Source organism: Sturnira hondurensis, unplaced genomic scaffold (assembly GCF_014824575.4).
Source record: "Sturnira hondurensis isolate 20B ecotype Veracruz unplaced genomic scaffold, ASM1482457v3 Scaffold0014854, whole genome shotgun sequence".
NCBI classification, from domain to species: domain Eukaryota; kingdom Metazoa; phylum Chordata; class Mammalia; order Chiroptera; family Phyllostomidae; genus Sturnira; species Sturnira hondurensis.
Window position 1 is genome coordinate 2,550,225 of NW_028087485.1, and position 27,836 is coordinate 2,578,060.

General features: G+C 47.4%; 1 protein-coding gene across 34 annotated transcripts in view; it reads right to left on the reverse strand.

Annotated features, from left to right (window-relative positions):
* Positions 1–287: 287 nt before the first annotated feature.
* The window catches only part of TCF7L2 (transcription factor 7 like 2), a 185,261-nt gene continuing 157,712 nt past the window's right edge, over positions 288–27,836 (reverse strand). For 4 of the 34 annotated variants that reach the window (XM_037063902.1, XM_037063894.1, XM_037063912.1 and 1 more), the window contains 10 exons: positions 25,761–25,893; positions 23,327–23,429; positions 21,300–21,386; positions 15,959–16,099; positions 15,225–15,384; positions 14,677–14,784; positions 9,761–9,809; positions 9,115–9,165; positions 7,064–7,136; positions 288–2,396 (listed from right to left, as the gene is read on the reverse strand). In XM_037063902.1, coding sequence (XP_036919797.1) covers positions 1,973–2,396; positions 7,064–7,136; positions 9,115–9,165; positions 9,761–9,809; positions 14,677–14,784; positions 15,225–15,384; positions 15,959–16,099; positions 21,300–21,386; positions 23,327–23,429; positions 25,761–25,893 — 1,329 coding nt within the window. In that variant the 3' untranslated portion in view covers positions 288–1,972. Of the gene's footprint in view, positions 2,397–7,063; positions 7,137–7,750; positions 7,828–9,114; positions 9,166–9,756; positions 9,810–14,676; positions 14,785–15,224; positions 15,385–15,958; positions 16,100–21,299; positions 21,387–23,326; positions 23,430–25,760; positions 25,894–27,836 lie in introns of all 34 variants that reach the window. The other 30 variants (XM_037063899.1, XM_037063910.1, XM_037063907.1 and 27 more) reach the window with 17 other exon arrangements.

Genomic DNA, 27,836 nt, shown 5'->3' on the forward strand with positions numbered 1-27,836 from the left:
AGAACGGTTGTTGCATAGCCAGAGGAGTGACGTTCGGTCAGTAACTGCGCTTTGCTTTCAGAAAAGAACTTACGCCAAACGGGCATCACAAATGGGGGTTGGGGCAGAGGGAATCAATCCCTCAAAAGAGTTCAAGACCACTTTCTGGTTTTTAAGTCACCACCTACCACCCATCCCAGCACGTGATCTGCATGCTGTTCCAGCTCGGGAATACGCTGTTCTTGCTGAAGGTGGATCAAGCTTCCCCAGGGAGAAAATGCAAATCACGGAAACAAGTGACCAGCCTCTATCTGCACACACTAAGTTGCTTTTATTCATCCAGCACGGCATGCTACAGATACTGTACAGCATGAACATTTATTCATTACAAAAATGGCTTCCAAACCATTAAAAATGAAATTGGAATAAGAGCATAAAACGGAACAGTAACATCACAACTGTTAGGAAACATTCAAAGTATTCACAAAAAAAATGTTATAGTTAGCATCTTAATAAACCAGAGAAAAATCGGAGACAGTTTTACAATCGCTTCATGTCAACTACAATGGCACTGAATGAACAGGTTTCAGCTTTATACAGCATTTTGCAACATCAACATGCCTAGGTTTTTTTTATTTTTAAAGTCTGCTACCTGCTTGTATGTCATATATGTACATAGAAGCGGCAGCTGGTTTTTCCTTTAAGAGTAATCTAATATACAGAATTTTGGCCCTTAAGGGTTTATACCTCTTCATTTAAAATGCTTTTCTGGACAATCTGCTACCAAACACATCTTGTTATAGGTGACGTTAAAACTACATACAAATCTACCTATGTAACATCACAGCAAAACATGATGAACAAAAATTACAGCATCAGAAAAAGAGGGAGAAAGCTGAAGTCACTGAGAATTTTGGCACATAAAGTTTTGCACAGTCAGTCCACACCCTCACGGGGCAGGGCCTTGGGCTGTGAGTTCAAGGGGAGCCCGGGTGGTTCCGCTGTAGCTCATATAGCATCGCTAAGAGTCCCTCACTAATTTTCAAGTCTTGTTTCACATAATGGCTTTTAAAGCAACTTTTGTTAATGCTACTGATCCTTTAATGCAACTATTCATGTCCATTTGGCGGCATCTGGGTTTCATACAGAAAAAAAAAGTCAAAAAGGGAAACAAAAATATATATACATATTTTATATATAAACTTAAAAACCTTGTACAAATGAGTTGTTATATATAAGATGCTGATGCTAGGGGGGGGACTTTATACAGTTTCAAGAAAAAGGAAAACATATTTTAAAAGGGACGACATACAGGGCCGACAAGCAATCTCTAAAGCAATAAATACTACTGGTCCAACAGCGTTGTGATTCCATTCATTGTTGAGTAGCATCCCTCCCCCCAAAAGAACACCACCATGGAACAAGGTCTATTAACACATTTCAACCCTTTGTTTCTGTACATTTAAACAATAACAAGTAACATCACAATAAAAGTTGCTTCACACGGGAAAAAAGGAACGGCACTGCATTCGCCGTGCCCTTGTGGTTTAAAAACCAGATGTAAAATGATTGGTTCGCAAGCTCGTATTTAATACAAATAATACAGAACCAACTCCTTCGGGAGGGCCGCTTCAAAATTGCTTCATTTTTTTTTCCTTTTTGTTTTTTAATCAGTCTTTTAAAACTAAGCTATCCGAACTACATAACAGTTATGTATATATATATATATTTTTTAAACGCTACAAAGACTTTAAACAGCTGTTGATAAAAATTTTGGTAGAATCATGAGGTTCTTCTCTCATCTACATATTTAAAAGGAGAAATTGAAATAAGAATGGGTCAAATATTGACCAATGAACTCGATAAACATTAACTAATGTAGCCACGTGGCACAAAATGAAGAGTACGAAACAAAGCCTTCCGAAAGCAGGGGGAACAAAGAAAAGCAGAGTGGAGCATTCTACACAACACAACCGGGCTACCGCAGCGAGGGCTACTCTGAAGACTTGGTTACCAGGGAGAGGGGCTGGGGCTGGGTCCCGGCCAGAGAGCCGTGGGAATGTAAGGACGAGGTCGACGGCGGCGCAAGAGATGAGGAGGGCACGGTGGGCGGCTGCAAAGTGGCGGGAGGCAGGTCCAGGGCCCCGTTGGGACAGAGGGCGGGGGCCTTGCCGTGGGCGGCCTCGGCAAGCAGGAGGGCGGGCGGCGGAGGCATCATGGACAGGTGGGCCAGGGGGTCGGGCTTCAGGGACAGCGAGAGAGGCTGGGTCTGCTCAGTCTGTGACTTGGCGTCTTGGGCAGGGGAGCCTAGAAGGTTGGGGGAGGGAGGAGGCGAGTCTAGTAAGCTTCCATCTGAAGAGGGTGGACTGAGGCAGCTGCCTTCACCTTGTATGTAGCGAACGCACTTTTTTTTTCTCCTAGAAACAGGGGAGAGAGTTTCTGTGAATAACGGGCAGAGGTGCAGCGGGAGAGTTACCTAACGCTCAGAGTCAAGCTAAAGTCACCTGACGGGTGCCCCACACGGACCGCACGCCCAGGGGCCGGAGCGCTACTCAAGTTACTCAGGGCGCCGTGCTCACTTAGCCTCCACCCACTCCTAAGTGTGCTCTGGCGAACGAAGTAGTTAACTGTACAGAATTCCCTACCTACCTGCTTCCTGTGCCCCACTGAATGCCCACGACCCACCCCTGCCCAAATATAAGTGAGCTGACTCACGGAGGGCACCTGTGGGTGGTGGCCTCGATCTGCCAGATAGTGAGATATGCTGCGAAACCTGTTCTTTCTCCTTGGTTTACATATTCCCTCACTTCCCCCTCACCCACCCCCCCAATTCCCAGCCCCTCACCTCCACCCCCCCATGGTGTGTGTGCACATGTGTGTAAAGAGAAAGACAGAGCTCCTTCCTGGGCACCTCATATGAACATGAACCTCTTAAAATGCTGACTATTGAGCCCACAGAGCTGAAGGCAGCGCTTAGCAAGAGGCTTAAAAGTTTCCAACACACCACCACCAACCACCACCACCAACCACCACCGGGCTGCTGGCACCCAGAGAGCTGTGGGCTTGTCTGTTAAGAACCACACCAAATCAAGAGAGGTCAGAATCAGGTGAGAGGAGGGGGAAAACGAAAATAAAACAAAATAAACTAAAAAACGAAACAAAAACGTAAATTAAAAGAACAAAAACAAAAACAAAAAAACCACCGAAAACAGGTAGAAGAGGATAAACAAAGGTGGAGGAGGGGGAAGAATAAGAAAAACAGGAAATGGTCCAAAGGAACGAGAATAACTGGTTGTATGGCCTGCAGGTTGTGGATTAAATTATGATTCAGAGTTGATTTTTCGAAAAAGATTTGGGGTCTTCCCCTCCCCCACCCCGGAGTGAAAAGGCTGGAAAGGAGAGATGGTGAGGACAGCAGGGAGGGGCGCCAAGGCTGGTCACTGGAGGGCGCAGCATGTCACAAGGAAGTGGCGACAAAGAAGAAGTGCTAGGGGACTGTGGCATGGACCTTCTTGGGTTTACGTTACCCTAATTAGTGATTAAACCACTGAGACTAATTTTTTTGGCCCTGTATCAAAACCAGAATCTTCTCTACTTCATGTTTATGTAAGAAGGAGGGATGAGAATTTCACAGCCTCTCTTACTTATTATCAAAGGTTGGGGAAGTCAATTCTTTCGGAGCATGTGACCTCAAAGCTTCTCTTACTATTAATCCCAGTCGGGTGGGATAATATTTGGCAGGAAAGGTGATCCCGGGGGAACCCTGCTCACACTATAAAAAATAAGGTGGACCCAGGGACTGGGCTGATCTAGGAGACAGTCGGGACCGTGGCTGGTAAAACTCGACCTACAAACAAGTGTGTGAGCGCTGGCCAGTTTGCCATTGCTGGGAAGCTACTATGATGCTGGCTGGTTGAAGGCAACCACTGTCGACGACGACACTGGCCATTGAAAGGAAGGGGTGGAATGAGTTCCTCCTTGGGTCTGTGCCCCAGAACTGTCCAATCACGCCGGAGTGCGGACTCAGCAAGGCGGCAAGGAGGAGGAGAGGGGAGAATGGGAGGGGCATGCTTAGTCTACCCTGCCTCCCAGAGGCTGAGACTCTCGGGGGCAGGTGGCCTTGGGGTCTATCCAGCCCTTCCCTGGGTCGGAAGGAACTCTAGGGGAGTGAGGGTAGCCCGCCCCCCTGCCCCGACCCACTTTCAAATCTACATGGTTCCTTTTTGTCTTCTGGGATAGACTGAAATCAACTATGGGTTCTGCTCCCATCCCAGCAGCCCAAGATAAATAATTAACAGTTTTAAACCACCTTAGCCTGCAGATCAAAACATGCTCAAAAAACTAAGATAAGATGTCCATGCATTTTAAAAATGGGAGAAGGGAGGGAATGGGGGTGGGAGTGGAGCAGAAGCAACGTGGAGAAAGCAACAGGGAGAAATGGGAGAAGAAAGGGAGAAGGAGAGAGGGAGGGAAACAACAGGAAGGACACCAAGCAGCATTCCATGCTGTATTAGGGCGGAGTGAAGAGACGGGGAAAGCAACTTGGTGGGCTCAAAACAGAATCTTGTTACAAATGTCCTCAAATAAAATGAGAAACCCTGTAGAGTGAATGAGAGCTCTGATTGGCTGGGCACATTTGGGGCCCTCCCCATCCCCGCCCTCCCTCCCCGTGGCACTGGGAGTTTCCATGTGTGTTGTGGGGATGAGTGGGGGCATTCTGAACATGGGACATGAAGACTATGGATGACAGAGTGATGCTCCTCCTAACAGGCAGCTGAGCAGGAGGCAGGTGGAACACACACACACATTTCTGGTGAGGCAGAAAATGCCTCGCTTTACAACTTTTCTTTAAAAAACAAATAAACATACTTTGTCCCATTGATTGAGCATCAGGCCAGATCCCGGCAAAGTAAAGAGTTTTTCTGAGGGAAAAAGGACAAAACCCACCCTCTCACCCTCCCCCACTTAGGCTCCATTTCAACCAAGGGGTGGCCTCTTAAAAATTCATTATTAGCTCCTTATGAGTTTGGTTTATTCTGAAAAGAAAAAAAGAGTTCTTCCTGATCCTGTTTTGAAGTTTCAGCCTTAAAAGAACAGAAATGTATCAGCTAACAGCTTTTAGGTTCCAAAAAATACCCCTCAGCAGAATAAAAATGGCTCCCAGGACCATTCCAATGGGGCTGAGGCGGGAACGGACACCCAGGAGGGACACGGGGCCTCTGGGCACCAACGGCAACGCTGCCCTTTAGGGAGCCGTGCATATGAAGCAGCTGCGAGGTTTTCAACTGGTTTTGTTTTGGGTAAAAACATCATGAAAATTCCGGTCTCTAAGGAAGACACTGCACCATGGCTTTAAGGGAGCAAGGTGCTGGCTGTGTCTAGGAAGACAACTGTCTGTCCAGTTGGTGTTGGTACTTTCATACCCGCCCCAGAAAAAGCCAAGTCAAACTCACAGTAACTGCTTAAAAAAAAAACAACAACATTCAAAAACCACCACTCACCTCCCACGAGTAAAACACACAAACCCGGCAACCAACTGTATCGCCGAGGTGTGCACATGGCCACCCATCTCTGCAGGTCGTGAGCAGCCCTCCCTCAGAGTGGACCCTGTGGCTAGCTCACCCTTGGCCATGGCAGGGCGTCTCAGAACACGCCTCCCAGCTAGTTACCTTCCTACTTGGCACAAATTCACTACCTGGATAGATAGGGTAAGCAGAGCTCCGTCTTCTGGGGTTACCCAAATTAAATACCTAACTCTCTTCATCAACTTCATCATAAAACCCTTTTCTGTCTCACAGAGAAGACCCTGGGACTGTGTGGAAAGGACATTTGTCATCTCTGTGAACACTGCCATCTTGCAGAATGACTGAGAATTCCTCTCCTGCTGGGTGTTCACTGAAGGCCCCCCATCCTGCACTCAATGCTCAGAGGGTCACCTAAGGGAGCTCCCTCTTAATCAAGACTCTCTCAGGCCCTCTCTCCCCTAAAGGTGTAGTCAATGCCAGACACTCCAGCAATCTCTCTTGTAAGGCATGGGGAGGGGGGGGACGCGGGGGGGAGACACGGGAGAGTCGTGGGCATGCACGTAATGGGATGGACATCTGATCTAACGTCTAGACACGGAACACATGGCGAAGGCATGGAGGAGAGGGACACGCGACAAAGGAGGCACTACAAACAGAAAAGCATGTCTGGGTGTTGCGATACCTACCATCATAATATTCCAAATTCAAAGACTGCTTGTATCAGAACAAAGAAACAACAAATTTAACCAAGGTGGTCATTAAAAGAAAGGAAATGAGACAGGAACTAGTTGGCATCCCTCCACCAAGAAGGAAGTACCTACACCTTCCCTGAAATTACAGGTTGGATGGAAGCCTGCAGGTGGAACATAGGTGTTTAATCTGGACGCTTTTGAGCCATTTGGAACCAACGCACTCTCTCTCTACATAGACATGTGTGTGTGTTCTTCACCCTGAGGGCCAGCAGCACTGCAGCGTGGCACTGCAGGGGTCTCTGCTGCGGCCCTTTGGCGGGCACATGCCGCTTAACGCCACGCTTCTGTCCAGCACTGTAGAACAATGTCAACTAACCCAGCTTCTCCATGCAGACACGTGGTTTTTCGACATAAAACAAAATGACAAAAGCAAACCAAAAAAAGCCTGCCCCAGAGCACTTTTCCGAGTGTCTTGACTCCGAGTGCACGGGAACGCTATATTTAATGCTGCCAATGTTTGCTCATTCTATGCTCAGCACACAGGCCATGGGAGTATTCATAGGGCTGGGCCAGTTCCAGGGTGCTGGCTTTCAAAGCAAAAGGTGTCTGTCCTGGTCTGTCAGGGTCGTGTCTGGGCCCTACCACCAGCATTATGTTATTTGTAAGAGGGGGGTGGGGGAGAGAGGAAGAGAAAGTGGGGAGAGGACACGGCATAAAATTAGCAAGGGAATTTTGAAGAATGAGGATCATTAGTCATTGATGCCAGTGCGGGAGGAGGTGGGAAAAGGGTCAAAATATATTGACACACTAAGGTACAGAAGGACAGAGCGCTTTGATTTTCCCAAAGGCCTCGCAGTGGTCATATACCTGCACGGTTTGCACCATAAAGTCTGTCGGTCAAGCCCGAACAGTGCCCGACACTTCTTTGGAGTATTTGCATCTGTTAGCATAAGGTAAACACAAAAAATACAACACAATGGTGGGTCGTGCTCAGTTGGATGTGAAATCTCAGCTACAGCTGACTTGTCTTCTACATCACCTTGGTTCTATTTGATTGTCTTCCCTCACCAAGGGCATGAAAGGGAAGGACTTCTATGAGTCAAAAGAAAAAAAAATAAAATAAAACGATAAAACACACACACAAAAAAAACAACCAGAAACCAAAAAACAACAAGGAAAAATAAATAAAAATAGAGAGAGAAGAGGAGGGGAGAGGTGACGCTGTTTGCTTCTACCTAGGCAGGATTTCGGTGGATGTCACTGAGCCCCATCCTGGGCCGTCGTGAGGAAGGGGGCTGGCAGGCATCGTTCCCTGGGAGGGGCGTGCTGGGGTTTGCTGTCGCTGACCCGAGGACGCACAAGTGATGCTGTTTTACAGTGGCATTTTTGGCTAGCAGCAGCGGGGGAACAAGCACATCCCTCACAGAGCAGTGTCCCGCGCCCTCGTGTCTCCTAAGATCCACACACAGAGCTACAAAGCGACAGGCCAGAGAGGGGGGAAAGGACCGAATAGACCAGCTGCAAACCAGCACAGCGAATCTGGGAAATCTATACACACCTGCAAGGGCCGCACCAGTTATTCTGTTGATCAAGGCCAAAGCGCGCTCGGCATTTCTTAGGAGCGCTCAGGTCTGAATGAGTTCAAGAGAGAAGCGAGCAGAGGAGGAGGACGTGGGAGGGAGGGAGAGAGGGAGAGAGAGAGAGAGAGAGAAAGAGAGAGAGAGAGAGAGAGAGAGAGAGAGAGAGAGGGAGGAGGGGGGAGAGAAAGATACAAATAAGAAAAAAATAAAAATAAAAAAGGGAATAAATCAATGACCTGGTTACTAATGACAAAATATTGACTTTCGATTTTTAACTTTCTTTAATGAAAAAAAAAAAGAGGTACAAAAAGTCACATTCTGATTCAACTTGTGAAATTAGCTGTTGCAAATCAAGCTGCAGTATCCCTTCGTCAAGGACCGTCTCGCAGACTCGGTTCGAGATGGCGAAGCAGAGTTAGGAAGCGCTAGCTTTTAAATAACATTTTCCCACTTCTGGTTCTGCTTTTTTTTTTTTTTTGGCTCTCAATTTGTTTTTCTTAAAGAAGAAAACAAAGCAAAGGAGGGAATGAAGTTTGTAACATGCTTTTTTCTTCTCAGAGTACAACAGTTTAAAAAAAAAGAAGAAAAACACTACAAATAAACACAGAACAAAATGAAACAAAACAGAAAGAAATAAGGAAAGAAAAAGGCTGTGGTACTGGGATATTGCAGCTTTTGGAAAGTTCATCTTTTCTTTGTGCATCTACGTTCATTAATATTGAGAGAGGGACAGAGAGGGGTGAGTAAACAGACTGTGCGATGGGCTGTGAAGAGTGAGTTAGGGGCTCACAGCGGCATTTCAGCAGGTACAGTTAGTCAAATGCTAGCGGGTCTGCAAATTATGAGCAGCAAAAGCGAAAGGAAGGAAAAAAACTAAAATAAAAAAGCAAAGGAAAAAAATAATCATACTGCGGACGCATGCTTGCATGAGAAAACTTAGTGGGATTGATGAAAAAAAATGCCATTAGATTAAGGAGGTTTATTGCTGAATTCCTTCCATTTTTTTGGTTTAACCAGTCTCTTTTAAAGAAATACTGCATATTCAATTTGCACAGTTAGTTCAAGCCTAAACCACTGTCACCACTGCTTAAACAACTGTTATGGGAAAATAAATAAACAAACAGAGCAAAAGTGAAATTAAATAAATAAATAAATAAATAAAACCACGAAAGCAACTGAAAAAATAAATTTCTACCAAAACATACAAAACCGAGTAGATGGTCATTTTAAAGAATGTTCAAATGTCATACGTGTTTAATGTTAATCAAACTATAATGGCAAGAAAAATGAAAAAAACAGTTTAGCAACTATTTTAACGACTCAAAATGACATTAGCACCTGTAATCGGAGGAAGTGAAAGGCAAGGATTTAGGAAACATTCGCTGTGTTCTGAAAAAAAAGAACAAATTATACAAAGCCTTCAAAATGTTTTTGTTTGTAATAGCCTGGCCTTCTCCAAGGGACCTCTGAGATTGCCTATGCAGTATTTCTAATTTCTCCTAGAGAATGACAAACCTCCTTAATTTAAGTCGGGTGCAATTTACCACTGTAAAGGCATGCATCGGAACATTCAGGAACAGCCCAGTTAATACGGAACACTCACACCCTGCTACTCCCCTGGCCCTCCTCACCCCCACTCAGACTCACACAGAATAAGCAGACTACAGAAACCCCTCCTGGGCACGCCTACCCTCTCCAGTTACAGGCTCTACAGTTATTTAAAAACACATTCCACTAGAATTACAATGTGCTTTTCATGCAACAATGAATGTTACTAGCTTTAAAAGGGCAGTCATGAAGCAATTAATTAAAATGCATAAACAAAACGTCTGGCTAAGATGGGTTCCCCCACCATGTCTTGGCCTCGAGTCTCTCCTGCCCACCCCTGGATGGAAGCCTGACATAAAGATCGGCCCTCGAGAGTACCTCGAGGTACTCCTCAAGTACCTAGCTCTTTTCCTGCGCCCTCCTCATTCTAACTTACCATTGGTCTCCCCAGGCTGCTTGTCCCTTTTCCTCTTCTTCTTCTTCCCCTAGATGAACAGATAAGACACAGGGAATTATTGCAAGAAACAGATGGGAGGAGGGTGTTGGGGCTCACCTGGAAAGGAGGCGGGAAGAGGGGAGCATCCTCCTGCTCCTTCCACCCACACCAGTTCCTGGAGTGTTCTCCAACCCCCAGCCCCCTTTGCCCAAATGCCCAGATGAACTGTGTGCTCTGGCTAGAAGGACATGGGCCCAGCAGAGGAAGAGAAGGAATTCATGAGGGTATATATAGGAAAGACCTCTTTGCCACACGCTATGTTCATCCTCAAGACTGACCCAGAGCATCTGATTCCATAAAACAAATTAGAAGATTCAGGGGGTGAGGAGAGACAGGGCTGGGAGTGGCCTGAGAGCCCGTGGCCATAAGACAAATGACCATTGAGGTGACTGGGGGCACTTAGAGCCTCCTGGCCTCATTCGGATCTCTTACTGAGGGCGAAGGTCTTCACTCAACCAAAAATTAAAAGCTTGAGAAAGGGCTTTTTTCTTAGAGCTGTAGCGTGGCCCTTGGGTTTAAAAAAACAGAAGGGGGAATTTTAAAAAGGCAAAATAGAACAAGCAATCACCTGAGCTCCTTTTAAAATTGCTAAATGGACCTCCATTAAAGGTGGGACATTGTCTCCACTGCCTTCTCACATCATGATTATAATGCCCCTAATAATAACAGCTAACGTTTACTGAACACATACTATGTGCCAGCTGTGACTCTAAGAATGCCATGCATATTGACTCATTCATCCTCACACAATCCTAGACAATGGGTGTTATTGTCATTCCAATTTTACACCTAAGGAAACTGACGTGCAGAGAGGTTCCAGAACCTTCCTGGGATCACAAAACTGGTGAACGGTAGGGGCCAGGACGGGACCCGGGGTGGGCCTTCGTTTCACAGCCCTTACCCACTAAGCTTTGCTGCCTGCATATTTAATGCATTACCCTCTGCGGGAGGTTTCACACTGATTATGGGAGAGACACTGATTGCATGCAGTCATTCACCTTCTCCAACCTGATCCTCCTGGAAATCCGACAGTGTGCTGTGGCTATGGATGTGGAATGGAAACAGGAGGGGTTCTGCAGGGGCGACTGCCTCAGTCCAGACCTGAAACTGCTTCTCCCTCACCTCACCTCAGTAGGGCCGGTCCTCCCCGTGGGCTAGCTGCCTGGGGTACAGGAAACGGCACAGACGGAGGGCGTGGTTCCATGTCTCCATCTGTTTCTGAGTCTCTGAATACTACCTTTGCCTAAAGGTTTTCATGGTACCTGGACATCAAGCCCTGAAGAGAAAAGAACTGAGACAGGTAGAAAACCTGAGAGTCCGTGAGGCCCCGTGAGGCCCCGTGAGGCCCCGTGAGGAGAAACTCAGGGTCGAGGGGACACAGAGTTTTAGCCTCACCCAAGAGCAGAGAGCCAGCTGTTTCAGAGAAAGCCTCTTTTTTCTATCTTGGAGCCTGTACCACTTGGGAATTTGGCTCGGCCTTCAGTCCAAAGTTTCCATTTGAAACATTTTATGTTCCTAGATACACAATGGAAGGAAGGGAGGAAGAGAGGGAGAGAGGGAGGGAATGAAGAGTAAGGGAGGGAGATGGAAGGGAGGGAGGAAAGGGAGGGAGGAGTTCATGTACCTTCTCAAGAGCCTTAGCCTCTCCCCCCATCTGCACCGCTCCTGTGTAAGAAGCGAAGGGCCACCCGGCCATCTGGGAACAGACAGGTGGGTCCCGTTGCAGTTTACTGAGGAGCCTGCAGTCAAACCTCAGCTGAGCACGGGGGTCTGCATCTGCCTGCCTGAGCGGCTTCTCAGTCACCTCTAAGGCCACGTTCGCCCATTTCCAAACTCCTGCAGCACACTCTGCGAGGCAGCTGGGAGCTCCCCTGCCCATGGGAAGTTGTCAGTTTAGGACAAAAAACTGAGATGTCATGACTGAGGAAATGACCATTTAAAGTAAAGGCTTCTAAAAGGCAGGGATTGTGCTTCAAATGGAAAAGGACATGAAGAAGCGTAATAAACACTATTTAGTGAGGAGAAAGGCGTGTCTCGGGGGGGTGGGGGGCAGACATACCATTATCTCTTTAGGTTTCATTTTTTTAAAAAGCCCTAAAATGTGGTGAGGAGGAAAAAACTCAAGATGAGCAAATGGCCTAGGATTTATCTCCTTTACCTCATCTAGGAGAACTAGACGGGAGTGTGTTCTACTACAATGCCAGGGGCTAGATATCACTGTGCTCCGGAACGTGCCAAGTCCGACAACCCAAATGGGACCATTTCACGCAATTCTGTTTTGCTAAGGTAGTGATGGAAAGACTCTGTCATCACTTGGCTGGAAAAGTAGGAATGTGAAAGCGGCATGAGGTTAGCTCAGAAAACTTTCCAGAAGAACCCTTTGGGTTTTATAATGACCAAAGTAATTTATATATAAACTACGTCAATTCAGTTTTAAAAAATATGAACAAGTTTACACCACAGATTCATAAATGCTTTAATCTTGATTCTTGCTCCACAGACTGTTTCCTGGGGGATGGATGGATGGAAGGAAGGGGGGTGGTGGTGCAGGGAGGGAATGGGTGCGTGCATGCATTCACACCCATGAGAAGCGTCTGATGGCTCCATCTACAAGAAATAAAGTCCCTATAGCCCCCAATCCAGATCCACCCCCTAACTTTCAAGTCTTACCAGGGGTCCCCACACTACACCAAACCCCTTCCAAATGTAAAATAACCTAATGTCATGTCAAGTGCCTCATGGACCTTCTAAAACCTAGAAAGGACTTCACGAAAAGCCTTGGGCAACACCTTGCCTAACCAGGTAAATAACTGCAGCATTCCTTGGAAGCCATCACAAAGTGGGCCTTGTACCTTGGTGGCAATTTCACCCTACACAACTCCAGGGGGCAGCATGCATACAGCCCACAGTGTGAATAACATACGCTTGAGTGGTGCAGTGCACGGGCTTCACAGCTGCACATGAAGTCCCTCCTGTCCCAAAATGCCTACTGGGGATACGATATCTATAGAGAAGCTGGATTCCTCTTGGTGGTATCTGTCTCTAGGTTACTCAAGGATTTGGGTCTGCGGCAGGCAGAAGCTGGAGCTAAACTTCAAAGACTTCTGACCCCAAACCAGGAGAGCAGCTGTCCTGAAATGAGCCTGTTATACGTATGTGCAGAAGCTGCAGGGCCAGCCTGCCTGCCTGCCGTGGCAGGCAAAGCTCTACCCTGAGGTCAGGGGGGTGAGCAGTGACTTTCTCATGCTCTTCCTTTCAGCTCCAAAAGGAAGGCCTCCCCGCCGCACACACGCTGAGGACAAATGGGAAGGTCCCAAGCAGTTCAGACCCTGGGCATGGTCACCTGTGAGTGACAAGGGCTCTGAGCAGAGCCACCGTGCCATGGAGAAGTGCTAGCACTAATTCTGGTCTCAACTCCCAGGAGGAATACAATCTGATGGATCCAGCTAAGGGCAGCAGGACCTAGAGGGAGATGAGGGTGGGGCTGGGGGGAATGAACCCCTGGGAGTGAAGCCCAAAGCTCTCAGCTCTCCTTTCTCCTTCACCCACTTTGCTAAGAGCGGACTAACAAAGAGGTGTTTGAAGGTACAAGAATAAAAAGGGAAGAAACCCTAAAATGCCAGTCATAGCAAGCAGAAGCCAGCCTCCCCTCAGGACCCACATATTCCTGCAGATCACTGTGACTCTCTGGTGGCTGGTAAGTTCCTCGACAAGTACATACGTCTGATGTAACTCAGAATCCCCACAATCCCATGTGCACAGTAAGCCTGCAATCAGCTATGACTGAATGGCTCTCAACCCACGTGCAGAGAGAGCTGCTTCAGCACGGGTGGTGGCCATGGGGGAGTTAGGTCAGGGTGCACTGTCTGGCTCCGTGACAGCAACAAGACACAGGACAGGAAGCCTGTTGCTAGCATTAAGACAAGTTTTGTTCCACGTACCCGCAAAACTGGATGGTAAAGTCACTTCACAAAACCAAATGCTAGGCAGTAAGGTAACAGGCAAAATAAGAGACATTTCCTCCATCTAAAGAGGAGAGTGAGCCCAGAACCCAGAACTTGAGCTAATGAACAAAATGGAGAATACGAAAGGATGGTAAGAGGTGACAGAGGTGTTCAAAGAAGAGCGATTACGGGAGAGGAATCACTGAGCGCCACAGCCACTGCGTGAGGGAAAAACAACCCTACAGAGCTGCCTAAAACCCAAGGGAGAAAATTGGACAAATCCTGCAGCCAACAGAGTCCAGGAACACACACAGCACACAAGACACACCCCTTTGTCCCCTCCCTTGCTGGGTCCCTGCCAAAGGTTGACTCCTACTGGCCACTCTCAGGGATATTCCCACCATGCCCCTCACAGGATGAACTAGGCCCCCAACTTCTATAGCACCACCAGTAAGGCAACTGTTCTGTTTTTCCCTCTTAAGGGTGAAGGCCCAGCGTGAAGATCTGTGAGGAATTAAACGCTGTCCCTCCACCACTGCCCACTTCCCTGTGAGGCCACCCCAGGGGCTGCTGCTGAGAAGCACACAAGCCCCACTGGAAGTACCCAAGAGCCCTGTCTCTCAAAGACACGGGCAAGATGCGGAAAGCCCCGGACTGACCTCACGGGTCCTGAACTGGGACACTGGAGCCGCAGCCTCCTCCCTCCTCCCTCCAAGTGCTGAGGGAGCCAGACTGGAGGCCAAGACAAGCCCCTCCAAGCCTGGTGCTCGGACGAGATGCTACAGGTCCCGGCAGTGGGCAAACTGAATGGCTCTGAGGCCTGATTCAAGTTGGCAGTTAGCGTTTCCTTGTCCATCTGGACATCCAGCACACGTCTACAGACCCTAGTCCTGAGAAAAATGATCCACCTACGTAATTATCCCGTGCAGACCAGCCGGGGTATAGCTGCATGTGAAGCTGTCGCTCCTTCCGGGCCAGCTCGTAGTATTTTGCTTGCTCTTCTCTAGACAGTGCATGCCACTGGTGGGGACATGGCGGGAGAGAGACAGAGAGGGACATGCAATAACATTACTGAACACACTTATTGCAAGCAGCCGAGGGGTGAAGGGCGCTTCTTTTTCGGGGGCCCATCAGAAACCACGCAGCCTGAAGGTGCCGGCGGTCTGCGGGATGCTAGCGCTCACAGTAGCACCCAGAAAAAAATGTAGGTGTTCGCCTACGTCATTCCATCAGATCTGCCCTCTCTCTGGGGGTGGGAGGAGATCGTGGCTGTGGCTGTTTTCTGAACGTCATTTGAACGTGGAGTGACTTGTCCTGACTCCAGGAAAGCCACTGAAGGAGTCAAAGTGTGACCAAAGGAAAAGGGACTCTCTGGACAAATGGGGACTGGGACATTGGCCACCCCACCTACTGCATCCTCGTCTGTCCTCCCCTCTTCTCCCAGTGGGGGAGCCACCTACCCTCCGCCCCAGAATCTGGTTGATGGCCGCGCTCTCTTTCAACGTGCACTCGGCGACGACCTTTGCTCTCATTTCCTTCATATACAACATGAATGCGTTAAGAGGTTTCTTTATGTGCGGCTTCTTCTTTTCTTCTTCCTTTTTGGAGTCCTGATGTTTTCTGCATATAGACAAAACAGACAGACAGACCCAATAAGCAATTGCGAGGTCCAACTTCCCCTACAGCACGGGGCCCATCTCGCTGGTTCCTCAACACCCAAACCCAGAAGTTTTAAATGAAAAGCATGCTTCCACTTTTGGTCTTCTCCACCCTGGAAAATAAAACAAAAAAAGCCAGGGTGGGGGCTAGGGGAACAGTGAGATTTTTGTAATTACTTGCTGGAGTTTCACAAACGTACAATTTTCCCAGGCTGGAGGGGGAAGCGCCTGTGGCCTGCGCCCCGTGTGGGGAGGACAAAGCTCCTAACATGCACTGGCAGGGCCGGGGACAGGGTCACAGTCGCAAATCCCAGCCCGGCCACGCAGAGACAGAAACAGTTCTCTACCGCCCCACCCTGTGCAGTTTCTCCCACCCTCTGGACTCTCTGTAAGGGTCCAGAGCCCACACGAGCTGGGTGTGTGCCAGAACCCTGGCAGTCTGCCACCCTTGGGTGGCGCCACCATGCAGGAACCACCAGACCAGCCACGCAGGCCAAATGCAGTGGTGGAGAAAAGTAATCAAGAGCCACACTTACGAGCTGTGGAGTGAGCCGACGTCACTCTGGGAGGATTCCTGTTTGACTGTTGGCGTGACTATGGCCGGGTGGGGGATGCCGGTCGTGTGGAGAGTGTGATGTGGTGGGACCATATGGGGAGGGAACCTAGAAGACAGAAAGCTGTGTAAATCGTCAGAATCAAAATGAATGAATGGGGAGGGATGTGTACACACAATTAAAAAACAACAGCATGTAACACTCACATGAAAGCAACCCAAGGCATATGAAACCTGTCAGCATTAATTAGTGATAGATTAAACACAATGATCCTCATAATGTCAATTAAAGCCAATCTTCCCCTTCATTATTGTAACTGACATGAGACATTATGATTTTTAATGTCTTTAGCGAAAGACACATTTAAATGATGTCCTTGGACGGAAAAGCGGGCTCGGATGACCTGCTGGAATCACACGGCCACGTGTTTTCCAAGGCATTATTCGTGGCATCTAAGAAGACAATTTCCTAAGTCCTAATCAGCGCCAGAATGAAAGGTGAAACCTTTTGTTATGTATTGACAGCTAAATAAAATATTAATGCCACTGAAGTATACACACAACTTTGACAATGCTGCACAGGCCTCATTAGGCCTCATTCTGCTGAAGGGAGAGAAATACAACTTTTATTTTTCTTTTGCTGCCGTGCCCCATCGTTTTAACAGGAGTGGGAGTGGATGAGGCAGAAAGACGGAGAAAATCCAAACATTTCCTATTTGTTCTCAGCATACGTCAGGGACATTTTACCTAAGTTTGTATCTTCCTACAGAAAGGTGCATAAGCAAGGACCATTTAACAGACACACGGAGTGCGGGACTCTGATTTGTATGTCCTCTCTTGTTCCAACATTCCGGGGTTCTTAAATTACTTTTACTTAATGCAGTAACCTTCTAAATGACTACTGAAAGTGTAAACAAAGACAATAAAGCTTGTACTGTCTCTTCTAATACTGTTTATTTTTAGGAAAGTCCCTTGAAACACTAGTTACGCCCTAAACAGGCAAGTCCCAACAGGACAAAATAGCCAGGACTTAAAGAGCTAATTTCAAAACACTCTTGGCCCATCTGCAAATGGACCAGCAAGTCCCGCAAACAGGTTTCACATCTTCTGATAGGCTCGTACTGGGCCAGCAGAACCACCACCCCTCCGGAAGGAAAACACAGTCAGTCCTCCAACTCATCGATGGTTCCCGAGACTTTAGGCAAAGCAACACACAACAAAACCAATTTTACCCTAGGCGAACTGATATAAACAGGAGATAAGTTCCTATGGCTTCTCATCAGTGTTGTAACACAATGGCATTTGAAGAAAAGATGTTATTTGAGGACCTGCGGCACAGGACTTGGAAGGAGCATGAAGTGCAGAATCCCGCAAGAAAACCAAAAGGGCAGCCTTCTGGCTCCAACCTGCCGAGGTCACGCGACTGAACAGAGTGGGTGCTGTCCGGGTGGAGGGAAACCCAGGCTTTCTCAACAAATCCAAACCGAAACGGTCCCACCCACTGTCCAGGGAACCACCACCCACTCTTCAGGAGGCTAGTTCTGGTGGGAGGTGCTACTGAGGACTCTCATGACAGCGATTTCAAAAGGCTCCTGTATTTATTTACCAGGTTCTTTCCATAGGTGGATAGAAGATGGAAATAATTTCCATGTAACCAAAATAGTGTGACACATGTTAAGCTGAAAAATGACAAAAATGAAAGTACTGACTGAATCTGTACAGAGCAACTGAGAAAAAACCAGTAAGTGACATGGGCCAAGAATCACAGAAATTCCAACCCAATATGGCCCTCTCCTGCCCCTGCCGTATGTAAGCCAGTATCAAAGTTTGGTATGAATGCCATGATTTAATAAAAGTCATGCGAGTCCTTTTAGGGTTTAAAAAATAAAAGAAGAAAAAAACACACCCTAAAAGAAAAACAGAGAGAGAATATAAATGAATATAAGAATAAGAGAGAAAAAAAGCAAACAACCTCCACCCCCTTTCCCTGGAAAAAATGGAAAGCAAAAAGCAAACCCCTGGGAAGCGCTCGGGCTCCCCGTGTATACCCTGTTCCTTCCCAACGCTTGGAGACCTCTGAAGAAACCTGAGTTGAGAATGTGTGTTCTCAGAAGCCCTTGGATAAAGGGTTGGGTGCAGAGGCAGATTTTACTGTGGATTTTATAGGCCTCACATTCCTCAAATACGTATGTTCCCTTCCTATTGAATGAGAATATGTGTACAGACTAAACAGAGAAAAGTGGGGGAGGGGGCGAGGGAGCAAGATAAAAATGTGTGTGTGTGTGTGTGTGTCAAATACCATAAGGAGACACTACAGTTTGAGTACATTTTTAGGTGAAGAAAAATTTCCAGTGCAGCATGAAGAACAAACACGACCTACTTACACTCATATAATCTGAAAAATGGACAGCAGAGAAAGAGTCTCTGTGGGTTTTTTTTTTTGGGGGGGGGTGCTATATGCATACCTTCCTTAAGAAATTCCTTTATGCAGACAACTGTTTCATGAAATGCAATAAACACCCTAAAAATTCTAAGCAGCTCATTATATGCCCCCGTCTGCTTTCATGGCTCCAAGCCAGAATCTTAACTTGTTAAGGACAACTAATTTTTGTTTCTGGCTGTCTCAGGGGCTTCTCTCTTACTCACTCTCACTTTATTTCACTGTTGACACGTTTCTGTTAACTGGATGTCATCTGCTGGCCTTGATTTTATGCACAAGCAGTAGGATGCATTTTCCTGTGCAACAATCCAGCTTTGAGTTGCATTAGGTTTGTCATTATTCTCTCATTTCCCCCCTTGCACTTGTAACATTTCATCTCTTCCTGCCTTATTTTTTGTGAGCCACGGTGCACCCACATTATGGTTTATACATGATCTCTCTCCCTTTGAAGTCGGCAGATTTCAGAGCCCGCTCTCGTCAGGAGAAGAGCCTTGCGCCAATTTAGCAGGCTGAGGGCCCGGAGCTCCAACATCTCAATCTAAAGGGGGTCACAGGGTGGCACAAGTGAGTGTCAGCAAGAGCTGTTTAATTGCCAATCTAGGCTTCTCCATGGTGTTTAAAGTATAATGACCCATCACTTAATTCTGAGAAGTCCTGGCCCCGCTGCTGAATAGAATGAATATCAAAGGGTGCTCTGGAACAGGGCAAGCTGCCTACATTTCCTATAACTGCCATAAGTATAATAGACCTATACTTCTGTCGCTCCATTACCACAATAATGTATTTAATTTGCTGTATACGCTTTTTAACTAGCTACCTTTCATAAGGCCTACCTGGGGAATCGCCTCCTCCCCCTTGCACCCAGAGCCCCTAACCTTTCCTCCCACCCCTCCCTTCCTTTCCTCCACCCCCCTCTGCCCACCAATAAGTCATCCACTAACCTCCTAATGATAATTCAATCAATAAGCTTAACCCCAATCCCTATCCTATGATTGCTTTACCACTTTTAACCCCTGGAATGCACCGAATAAACAAACATGAAAAGCAACCAGGTACATTATATAAATGCTGGATGGAGGGAGGGCGAGCTGTGATTATCAGCTGCTCGGAATCAGCTTTTCTCCTGGGAGGCTCGCCATTCGTTCCGATGCTTTGTGAGGTTGTGATGACATTATTTAATGAATACACCCTTCCTCTCCTCGCTGGAGAGGAGAAGACACAAGGATTCTCCTGCCTAACCAAGGCTGGTGTGCATTTGGAAATTGGCATCATCTCTCCCCACGTGGGGGACAGGTCTTGATAACTGCCTCCTATCCGTGGCATAATTACAGATGTTAGATATGCTACAGTTGGCTTTTCTTAATGAATGTGACTTTTACTCTTTCCCTGACCCAAATCACTGTTCTGTAAGTACAGAAAAGAACGTGCTGGCCTGTCTTTCCAGCCCTCCCTCTGGACCCGGGCTCCCAGGTTGGCCAGGGAGACAGGGGGAGGGGGCTGGGGTCGGCATCCATGCCAGCATCTCTGCCGTGTAATGCATGCTAATTGAATTGTGTGCCATCATCAAAATGGATTAGTTGTTGCAGCCCATCAGGAAAGTCTAAACCTCCACCGATTTAATTAACTTGACTGAAAATCAGATGAAGAGAAAATAAAACTATCATTAGGAGCAATTAGTAACTACTTAAACAGACTGCTGCCAACCAGTTTGTAAATAAACTAGCAGTCACTGAAAAATTAGCCAGAATTAATTAAAGGGAAGAAAAGGAGAGTGTGGGATTAGAAAGATCCAGGTACAAGCATCCACATGTGTGTGCTTGCTATGTATGTATTTATATGCTAAAGATATGAATGTTTACACACACGTGGCTTTTTTCAACTTTCAGAGATTTAAAGCTGCAGGCCAACATGGTAGTCACCAGCCACATGTGGCTACTGAGTGCCTGAAACCTGGTCAGTTCAGCCCTGGGTGGTGTGGCTCAGTAGATGGTGCACCAACCTTTGAACCAAAGGGTCCCTGGTTCGATTCCCAGTCAGGGCACATGCCTGGGTTGTGGGCCAGGTTCCCAGTAGGGAGCACATGAGAAGCAACCACACATTGATGTTTCCCTCTTTCTCCCTCCATTCCCCTCTGTCTAAAAATAAATAAATAAAAGGAAGAAAGACATTTGGCCAGCTCAAAATGAGATGCGCTGTAAGTAGAAAATATGGATCAGATTTCAAAACCTAGCACAAAAAAGAATACAAAGTCTCATTCATAATCGCTTTACAGATATACCATGTCAATGATAATGTTTGACTGTACTGGATTGAATAAATGTATCACTGAAAATCATTTCACCTGTTTTTTTAAACCATTTATTAAATACGGCTACTAGAAAACTTAAAATCCAACGTGTGACTCACCTTGTACTTCTATTGGCCAACTCGACTTTAGAGGGGGGTATCCTTTCTTATCTACACTGCAGCACCTGACTTTGAAAAGACCAATGTAACCTTTCCTCAAACTCTTCTTTGTATGATGGTCAAAGCACCTCCACCCTTTCCTTCCTTACCCAGCACAGGCAACAGAGAAACAACACTTTAAAAAGCTCTGCGTGTTCTAACTCCTTCTTCCTGGTTTCTGAAACTCTTACAAAAAATAGTGTTCGGTGGACTGGCTCAAAAATCTAACCTCGAAATTTCACCATCACCTACTTGGGAAGGTCAGAGTAATTTTTCAGTATTTTCTAGGAGGAAAGCCTGATGCAAGATGGGTCTTATAGCATGAGAACCTGCAGTCACAGCAGTCACAGCGGTCCCCGGATGGCTTGGTGGCAACCCAGAGAACTTCCTGAGAAGTCACCCAAGGCCTGGGCCGACAGCCACAGTTCTCAGAACTCACCTGGACATGGAAGCGTTGACAGTCAGAGCTGTGGGGTAGGGGTGGCGGAACCCTCCTGTCGTGATTGGGTACACTGGCTGACCTTGCCTACAAAGAAGGGGGTACCAAGTGAGCGAGTGCCACCAAGGGTGGGGGTGGGGAAAAGAAAAAGGAAAAAGGAGAAGTTCTCTCCGCACAGTAAGCTTTATTCTCATTTGATCAGAACAAAAATCTTGGGGATTGTACAGGAAGGATCAAAGGGAAGAAACACAGAACAATTTGAATGCCATAAATCTGATAGGAATGGCTAATTAAATTTTATAACCTCTGCTTATGTCAATAGAGACCCTCTCCCCAAGCTGAAACTAGGTGTTTTGTTGTAATAATTAAAGGCGAAGTCTCACTTGCTTTAATGGAGCCATCACACTAATTGAGGGCTACACATCCAAAGGAAAACAATAATGAATGTAAATTTATACCAAAATAAAGTACAGTGAATCAAAGGACTTCAGTTGCGCTTTGGGCCTCTTTCGGTATTTAGATCTCGGTGAGAAAACATTAAATTAACAGAGCTTAATTTGTAGCCTTTTGTCAAATTAACAAGTGTTGACAAGAGTTACCGGGGGGAGAGTCCCCAAGAAGAATTGTGGGTAACCAATAGACAATCACACCTCATTACAATAATTAAAAAATACAGCAACATGCAAAATAGCATCCTCATGAAAGACACACAACTTTTTCTGACAGAGGATTGTCTGAGTTGGCTACTCCTTTTTATCTAGCCTTCAAGTATCTTCCCATCAGCTCAACAGAGCAACGAGAACTGTTCGAGGACTGGCCCCGTCCATGAAGAAAAAATGGCAGACAAGCTCACGTTCATGGCCCATGTCTACCTGCCCAAACAAAGTTAGGAAGAAAACAATAAACAGAAACTACGCTCGGGGATGGTATTTGGCACAGCTACAACATAATACAGGCAGTTTTTAAAAAATTAATGTGAAATAAGGGTAGAATGAGGGTGGAGGGTGGGAAACCTCTCCAAAATTCTATCTTCCTCAAGGCTATGAAAGGCCATCTTCCCAAGACCCAGCCTTGATGGTTTTACCAGGATTTATTCCTGTTAAGATTCAACAAATTGTCCTGTGTTTTTTAAACAGTAGAGACCACATGCACATCATATAAACATGCCAAAATACATACACAAAACACACAATCACAAAACACATAGGCATGCACACACACATACAGTATGCTTTTGCATTAAAGGCCTTTCCACTCCAATTTTAAAACACATTTTAAAGTTGTCCAAGGAAGGCTAATGGTCATACTGTAAAAGCAAAGTGGGGTGATGGGAAGACAAACGGCCAAAGGCAGCCTGACAGTCCTGGTACCTCGGGGCACTGGGGCTGAGGTGAGACCCTAGCTGCCCCACCCCCACCCTTCATAATTAGGTGACGCACTTATCACGCAGAATTGCAGACAGACGCTGGTTAAACAACACGGAGCTTCTCAACAGACAAAACTCTCCACTCCTGGTTTCAACCTGGAGAGCCAGGGTTGTGATGGGGCTGGGGACTCGGGGGTATGGGAGTCTAACCCCCACTGCCACCCCTGGATTTCAAACTAGGCTGTGTCTGTTCCTGTTCTGCTGCCTCACTGCGGTGACAGGAGGACAGGAGGACAGGACGACAGGACTGCGGACGGGGCTGCTACCAGCAGCAGAGCCAAGATCAGCTTCACTGGACACAAGCGCCTTCTGCGATTCCCAAAGTATCTTACGGGTACCCTGTTCACAGAGACGAACCTGTAGCCTTTAAGCCCATGGGCCCAGAATGCTGAGGATCAACACCCTCTTCCTACATAACCCACTGAATGGCTTTCGACTGCCCTCTCCCCCACAGGGCAGCTCAACAGGTACTTTCCCCACGCCCCCCACTGCCCTCCCCCACCAACCCTGACTTCTGAAACACACACGTACATGCACAGAAGAAATAATAAGCATGCCCATGTAAGAAACAAAAAGAAAATTAAAAAATGGAACTGCTTACTGTGGTACTAACCATCCTAGCGGATGGGGGATCTGTCCCACGGTGCCGGGTGACAGCGGGTAGTACGGAGATATGTCTGGAGGGTGCGGCGGCCGTGGGATTCCTGGGAGCAGCAGCCGAGTTTCAGGTACAAAAGAGGGAGAGAAGGAGAGAACAGACTATCATGAGATGGGAATAAAAAAAGGATGCAGGGAGACATCTCATCCGTGATCCTAGCATGAGGTTCTTGCCTCAATCATGAGTGTGACGGGTGTCGGTCAAGTCTCCTCTCATCATCCCTCTACCCTGGTGTGAAAAGCTGGTTTACTGTTCTAGACGGACCGACGTACCAGGTGAACGCGGACAGACTCAGAAATGCCACCTAGGGTACTTCTGTCTCATGTGACTAGTGTAATTTTTTAAAAATTATTTTTAAATCCAAAGGGCATGGCACATATGGGCAAGTAATATATTTTTTAGATTCTATCTATCTATCTATCTATCTATCTATCTATCTATCTATCTTTACAGGGGAAAGGAAGAAGAGAAGGAGAGAAATATCAATGTATGGTTGCCTCTCGTGGGTCCCCTGCTGGGAACTGGCCTGCAACCCAGGCATGTGCCCTGACTGGGAATCGAACCACGATTCTTTGGTTCACAGGCCCACACTCAATCCACTGAGCTACACCAGCCAGGGCTGGTCAAGTAATATTAATTCCTTTTGCTCTCACAATTTGCCCCTCCACTCCTTTGAATTCTAATGACTTACCTGCACAAGAGGTGCTCTGGTTTCTGACATACTTTTTGATGTCTTTCAAAAAAGCTCGAGCTTCTAGAATGTTTCCGCCCCAGCCTAGAAGACGGGCTACAAGGGGACCTCACCCAAGGCCATGCCATCTTATCCAAGGAAAAACTGGAACTGACAGAGGTGCTGGGAACCTGGTATACTCAGTTCTAGACACTAAAGGACAGAGTCACCAGTGTGAGCTAACCTGCTGAGGAGGTACCGCTGAATTGCAGGGAGCTAAGGGCCTCCGCAGGTGCTGGGTGGGGGCCGAACCTCGAGGGTGCACGACACAGCACTCCCAGATTCCGAGGGAGACCATCCCGAGAGCAAGTCTTAGAAAGCAAGGACGCCGGGAGCGGTTTTGACACTGAGGAGCTGGTCTCCCTAGCGCAAGTGGGAAGCCACGGGAATAATATTTCAGAAATCAAACAGTATTGAAGGGAATGAGAACTGAGTTGGTGGATGAAAACTATTTCATTTTTTAAAATTCATTCAGGAAGCTTTTAATCTGTAAATTAAGTCTCCCCGGGTGACATTTTCATGCAGACATTATTTTCTCTCCATTACAAAAAGCAAACGGATTAGCTGGGCTTGGACTCGACACCAAGCCATTCGCACACTTGAAAGAATGTTCACAGAGGAAAAGTAAACAGGCCACAGACGTTAATCATATGTTTTACGATAACCATTTAAAAGCTATTCCCTGTACTACCATTATTTAAATGAGACGTTCATGCTGCCATTTACTCCTGCAGCCTGGAGCCTGAGGGCCTCCGCCAGCAGGGCAAGCCAGGCTGGTCCTCATCCCCTAAGCCCCTGCAAGAGGAGTGATCGGAGACTGCTGAACACCAGCTGACGTGCAGCTTCATTCAGGGGCGGCAAAGGCAGCCCCAACAGGCAGCCTACCTCTGCCCAGCACCCACCAATGCCCTCCGACAAAGTGACACAAACAACTTCATCCTTCTAATGAACTAGCTGGGAAGAGAAACCCCAGCCAGCAAGATGCTCTCTGCCCAGACCACCCCACCGAGAGCTGTGGCTTTAAATCTTGCTGCGGGTTCTCTCCCTCCCCTTTGGGAAAGAGCAGGGATGGAAAACAAGGCTGAAGGGTAAGATGGAAGGACACCTGCCGAGATCCTATTGGCCACACTGAAAAATTCCTGGGGTTAAGTTTTCCCATATGTAAAATGGGCTGGAAAACACCCAGGATGGTGCAGGGAAGGAAGAATCTAAGTAGATCAGCACGGAGAACGCAGGGCCCAGCAGTGTGGTTTCCTGAAGCTGCACCAAAGCCATCATCAAGTGACTGGAGTCCCTTAGCCACTTAGGAGACCAGGACTTCGGGGAGCCATGGCCTTAGGGCTCTTGTACTCATTCCCGAAAAACTCAGAAAGGAGCCCATGAGATAACGCCTAACCCTAACCCTCCCCTGTCAGTTTGAGGACAGGTTCCCAAGCCCCCCCCCCGCCCCCCCAGCGTACCCAGACTGACCTTCAGCAGGACAAATGGCCCTCCCAGGAGAGAAACCAGTCCCTCAGCAGGCCCTGGCCTCCCCTAAGAACTTCCTTTTCAATACCCAGGAGAGGAACCAGATGCCCTCCCCACAGCCCCTCCCAATGCAGGTCCCTGGGACCAGCAAGCCCTCTTGGCACCGAGCACATGGCCTACCTGTTTTGGGGTCTACGTCAGCTGGTAAGTGTGGAGGCGGGTTTCCTGGGGTGAAGTGTTCATTGCTGTACGTGATAAGAGGCGTGAGAGGGTGGACATGGTGAGGGTGCTGCACCACGGGCACTTTGTTCGACTGTGGGGAGGAGAGGAGCAGAGAGAGGCACCATGAGGCTAGGTTCCCAATGGCACAGGGCCCATGGGTTCCCCTACCCACACCCTCCCACTTGCATTTTATAAGCAGCACTCAGTTCTGTCCCATAGCCCCCGCCCCAATCCACGCATTCAAAATAACAGACAGGTGGAGACAGGTCTCTGGGCAGGCACGCTTCAGTTTCAACCTCTGCCACCCGATCGTGAAGCCCAAGAGTTTGCACTTCCCCCATCGGCAGGCAAATTGGAAGTGGGCACTCAAATCTCCCAAGCACACTGTGTTCCTGCACAGTATGGGGGGGGGCGGATCTCCTACCCCAAGGCCCCACCAGAGGGACCTTCAGGAGGCAGACTGTCTTCGCAGGGGACTGGCTAGGAAAACCTCCAGTTACAAGAAACCTGGAAGGGCCCAAATCCCACCCACCCAGCCTCTCACCCACCACCTCCTGGCTCCTGACCCCTCCCCCTGTCCCCTAGCACCAGGGAGCAAGCAACAGGGAGCACAGATGAAAAGCCCCACCCCTGGCCTGGGTGGGAGTGTGAGCTTTATCAGAAAGCTCTAAACTGCCAGGCAAGCACTGCTTCGCAGTTTATGCAGATTACACCAGCCCTGATTCATTAGGATTTCATTAGGAAGCCATCAGGGAAATCTAATAAATTAACTGCATGATGATGAATTGGGCTAATAAAAGATACGCATTTTAGAAGCGGGCAGTTCTAGAAAACCAAAGTACAGGCATTTTTAGGTTTGGGAACGGTGGATAGGAGGAGAGAAGCAGGGGAGTAAAGAAAAGCATTTTAAAGATTTTTCTCATTGCCACAACCAGACCTTCCCAAATTATCCTCCTGTCCGTCTCCCTCCCCACTCTCGGCCCACTCCCTCCCCTTCCACTACACGAGGCTATAACTTAGCCCAGCAAGATCACAAAGAAAAAAATTAAGCTGAAACAAGCGAACTACTGGGCCATTTACTGAGAGTAATCCAATTGCAAAAAACCCTATTCCCACTAGGGGATTTTCACTAAAATCCTACAACAGGGACATTTAACCAGATTAGGTACCAGGGAAGATAAAGAGGCTAGTATTAGATGATGAATGGATTAGAGTCAAGTTTCATTTCAGATCGCGTCTTCATTTCCTTTTATTACTTTTAGGAAGGCACAACTTGCATTAACATCAAGGAAAAGGAACTGCATTGAAAGAAAAGGGGTGAAGGCCAGTGCTGCTCACTAGCGCCTCCCCAGTTCGGGGACCACCAAGCAGTTAGTTCTCCATATTTTTCCATTTCTCCATATTTTTCCTCTTAGCCTTCCTTTTTTTTTTTTAAATAGGAGAGGAAGGGGTGTTACATAGAAAACATATTTCCTAACAGAGATAACGAAGGGAAAGGCATCTTTAAGAGGTGCTTCTAACTTTCTCATGAGTATGTTTGGAAAGAAAAATATGGCCTTCTTGATGCTCCAGGAAGGGGAAAAAAACCCACAAGAAAAAGAGGTCAACACTTTCAACAGCCTGCTTCAGTGACACCCATAAACAACCGGAGTCTTTGGGAGAAAGAGGCTAGCCAGTCGCTCACAGGAGATTTGTACTGGGAGTTATCAGTGTGCGGCCAAAGCAGTGAGATTAAAAACTCCAGAGCAGAGGGAGTTCTGGAGCGGAGTAACTTGGCCTTCAGTCAGCAACTGGAAGGTCTGGAAGGGCCACAGCTCGAGGCTTGTGGACATGCCCTTCAGATTCCTTTAGGGGACCATTTCTGTCTAGGACAGCTTGAAAAGTCACCAACAAGTAAGTGCCCACTGTGTGCTGGGGTGGAGAGGGAAAGGGGCAGACACGGTCACAGGGAGTTGGAGACCATCAAGAGGAGAAACAAACGACTGTTGCTGCCTTCCAGAAGTTTTCTATTTTGTTGGAAAGATACACACCCAC